Here is a 4289-nt window from a genome sequence, read left to right as displayed (position 1 = left end):
GCCAGTAGGTGGCAGCAAGTCACTGTTAATAAGTGAGTCATTGCGATTGAATAATTTAAACGGTCGATTCATTCAGGAACGAAACACCGTCATGCTGCTCAGAGACGCAAAACAGAACTGTGGCTGTGTTTGGAATTATTTTTGTTGGAGAAATAGAGCAAAAACAGGCAATATGATGTCTAAAACTTAAGTCTCTTAACTTCTTGTTTATTGAACTGTTGTAAAAAATCAATATCATTTGTAATCATGGTAATATTTGGAGACAAACGGCACTCTGTGTGAAATTGAATAACTATATGAAGTGGTATAAATATACACATTTTCTGCCCCCATGTCTTGAATTTGTGATCATTCTAAATGCATTGTAATAGACTGAATCATGCAGTGAAAGAACGCACTGTAAACGCGCACGCGCACTAGACTTCACATAATGTATGCGTGCGCTCTGTAGAGGTGTTTTGAATGGTTTTTGCAAAATATTCGATAATGTCAAATCGCACATTCTTAAAACAACAATTACGATATTATCGCAGACGATATATATCGCACACCCCTAATTAGTATATCATATATTATATTATTATATTATACTATTATATTTGAAAAAAAAAATTTTTTAATTAGCCTGGACATTATACTGGTCTATCAATAAGCACGCCTTTCTTGCTGGAATAACAGAGGTGGCATTTCCTTCTGTCAATTCCAAAATCAAATGCATAATCTGTTGCCTAAAAATATAGATTATTCACTAATAAGTAAATATGGCACCTTTCAATCAGGTTAATATCAGGTTTGACGTGTTCAGACTGGTGTCGTGTGTTATTCTCCATTCAAAAACATCACCGACTGATTTGAGTGCTTCAGTGGAAGGGAAGATGAATTTGACTTAGAGACAGTTCACCCCCCAAAAAACAAAAGCAAACAAATGTTGTCATTTACTCACTCGTCTCATCCGTTTGACTTTTTCTTCCATTGCAACATAAAGGATAATTTGTTTTTTTAGTCCATTCAACATTCTTCAAAATATATTTCATGTTCCACAGAAGAAAGTCATACAGGTCTATAACACCATAAGGGAGAGTGAATGATGACGATTCTCGTTGTTGAGTGGACTGCCCCTTTAAATTCCACTCGGTTCCTCACACAAGGTCACATGACTTCAGAAGAGTTGGAATATAATGTTAAAATAGAGATGGCTGTGAATGCTCCTAATACAGGGATATGATTTTTCCATATTTATAAATGGCCTTAAAACAATTACTAAAAATTCTGTGTCTTAAAATACATGTATTTCATGCAAGGGTTGCTTTAAACAGCACTGCACGAGCTAGTAGCACCATCTAGTGGCCATGTGTAGGAAAACACCTCGGCGGAAAATTTACTAATGCCAAGTGGCCAATATCATGTAGTATGTTACTCACTGTATTACCTGTAACTTTTTTTTTTATTAATTTTTACAATGCATGGTCGTGAAAATGCAATAATGCTTAGTGTGACTAACACAACGCACAGGTTGCGATGCAAGTCACTGTTAATAAGCGAGTCATTGCGATTGAACCGAATCATTTAAACAGTTGATTCATTCAGGAACGAATCGCCATCATGTTGCTCAGAGACACAAAACTGTGCTGTGGCTGTTTGGAATTATTTTTGTTGGAGAAATAGAGCAAAAACAGGCAATATGATGTCTAAAACTTAAGTCTCTTAACTTCTTGTTTATTGAACTGTTGTAAAAAATCAATATCATTTGTAATCATGGTAATATTTGGAGACAAACGGCACTCTGTGTGAAATTGAATAACTATATGAAGTGGTATAAATATACACATTTTCTGCCCCCATGTCTTGAATTTGTGATCATTCTAAATGCATTGTAATAGACTGAATCATGCAGTGAAAGAACGCACTGTAAACGCGCACGCGCACTAGACTTCACATAATGTATGCGTGCGCTCTGTAGAGGTGTTTTGAATGGTTTTTGCAAAATATTCGATAATGTCAAATCGCACATTCTTAAAACAACAATTACGATATTATCGCAGACGATATATATCGCACACCCCTAATTAGTATATCATATATTATATTATTATATTATACTATTATATTTGAAAAAAAAAATTTTTTAATTAGCCTGGACATTATACTGGTCTATCAATAAGCACGCCTTTCTTGCTGGAATAACAGAGGTGGCATTTCCTTCTGTCAATTCCAAAATCAAATGCATAATCTGTTGCCTAAAAATATAGATTATTCACTAATAAGTAAATATGGCACCTTTCAATCAGGTTAATATCAGGTTTGACGTGTTCAGACTGGTGTCGTGTGTTATTCTCCATTCAAAAACATCACCGACTGATTTGAGTGCTTCAGTGGAAGGGAAGATGAATTTGACTTAGAGACAGTTCACCCCCCAAAAAACAAAAGCAAACAAATGTTGTCATTTACTCACTCGTCTCATCCGTTTGACTTTTTCTTCCATTGCAACATAAAGGATAATTTGTTTTTTTAGTCCATTCAACATTCTTCAAAATATATTTCATGTTCCACAGAAGAAAGTCATACAGGTCTATAACACCATAAGGGAGAGTGAATGATGACGATTCTCGTTGTTGAGTGGACTGCCCCTTTAAATTCCACTCGGTTCCTCACACAAGGTCACATGACTTCAGAAGAGTTGGAATATAATGTTAAAATAGAGATGGCTGTGAATGCTCCTAATACAGGGATATGATTTTTCCATATTTATAAATGGCCTTAAAACAATTACTAAAAATTCTGTGTCTTAAAATACATGTATTTCATGCAAGGGTTGCTTTAAACAGCACTGCACGAGCTAGTAGCACCATCTAGTGGCCATGTGTAGGAAAACACCTCGGCGGAAAATTTACTAATGCCAAGTGGCCAATATCATGTAGTATGTTACTCACTGTATTACCTGTAACTTTTTTTTTTATTAATTTTTACAATGCATGGTCGTGAAAATGCAATAATGCTTAGTGTGACTAACACAACGCACAGGTTGCGATGTAATCACATAAATGCTTAGTGTGAAGTGCTCCTGATCTCTCAGTGTCTTGCAGCGGCTCCACACAATCTCCATCTCTGCAAAGGCTGAGAGGTTGGGTCACTTATAACAGATCTCTTCAACCCTGTTTCTGGAGACCCACGCCCACCACGTACTCACCTGCAGAGAGGAAGACAGCTCACACTTGGCCTTCTCAGCAGCCTCTCTCACACGCTGCAGAGCCATGGTGTCTTTGGTCAGATCCACTCCAGACTGCAACGACACACGAAACCACATCAGACCAGCTCACCCCAGCATTTGACATCTAGATGCAACGTTGAAAATCCCGCAAAGCATTCATATGGTCCTCTACTAATGTGTTTTAAGAGCAACTAATCAATCACGTCAAAGCCTACAGCATCTGACAGCAGCTTATGATGGAACCCGACTGCATTAACGAGGTAGAATTAAGTAGTCATATAAATTAATCAAACATCTAAGCAAGTTTTGCTGCCAGCTGAAGAGAAGTTTAAAAGGCGGCAAATGCATTCCAAATGAACAAATCTGTTAAAATGTATTTATTACCAATAACCCATTTATCAACAGTCTTGCATACTTCAGTTTTTTACATTCTATAATGAGGGGTGCATCGATAATCTTTTGGCCAATTCTGTGCAAACTCAACTTTTTTTTTTAAATCGATCTATTAAATTGATATGTAATTGATATCTCTCTCTTGTTCTCAAGTGCATCACTGCTGCATTTGATCTAGGGCTGTCAAAAAAAAACATATGAATTTCGAATATTCGTCGAATTTAAAATAAAAATCCACATTCGAATGCAAAAACGTTGCATTCGAATTTTAGGTGTGCGTCAGGCAGCCTTATCAGCGGCGCACGAGATGCGATGATGATGTAAGTGTCGTTGCATTATAATGTTTTTGTTAGCCTATCCAGTTGAAGCCACTAGATGCGGCGCTGCTGCGTTGTTCATTAAAAATACAGCAGAAAAAGGGAACATCAATGCGAAGAAGATCTTGTTTACATCAAAACCCGAAACCAAGCCGTTCACACAGAACGCATATTTCACGCATTTTCTAGATGGACATCTATTACTGTTGCACTCGCGTCTCGCACAAAAGAGCCGCATGTTTAGAAAGCCATGTAAAATTAATGCAAGTTTAACTTAGAAAAAAACATATCGAGACTTTATGGTGGGTTTCCCCATCCCACTGCAACTCATGTTTTTAAATGAAAAAATGTACTCTGTGTGATTGGCTTTC

At 36.9% G+C, this 4289-nt stretch overlaps 1 protein-coding gene and 1 long non-coding RNA gene across 2 annotated transcripts in view; one reads left to right on the top strand and one right to left on the bottom strand.

Moving 5' to 3' along the window:
- The window catches only part of LOC107684916 (stress-70 protein, mitochondrial-like), a 21745-nt gene that overhangs the window by 10313 nt on the left and 7143 nt on the right, over positions 1-4289 (bottom strand). The window contains exon 8 of the mRNA XM_016481297.1: positions 3188-3280. Coding sequence (XP_016336783.1) covers positions 3188-3280 — 93 coding nt within the window. The remainder of the gene's footprint in view (positions 1-3187; positions 3281-4289) is intronic.
- LOC107684918 (uncharacterized) overlaps positions 1-4289 on the top strand; it is a 16618-nt gene that overhangs the window by 7922 nt on the left and 4407 nt on the right. The gene's annotated exons all lie outside the window — the stretch shown is intronic.

The sequence above is a fragment of the Sinocyclocheilus anshuiensis genome, unplaced genomic scaffold (assembly GCF_001515605.1).
Source record: "Sinocyclocheilus anshuiensis isolate Anshui unplaced genomic scaffold, SAMN03320099.WGS_v1.1 scaffold585, whole genome shotgun sequence".
NCBI classification, from domain to species: Eukaryota; Metazoa; Chordata; class Actinopteri; order Cypriniformes; family Cyprinidae; genus Sinocyclocheilus; species Sinocyclocheilus anshuiensis.
The sequence above is the reverse complement of the archived record's forward strand: the minus strand, read 5'-3'. Positions and strand labels throughout refer to the sequence as shown.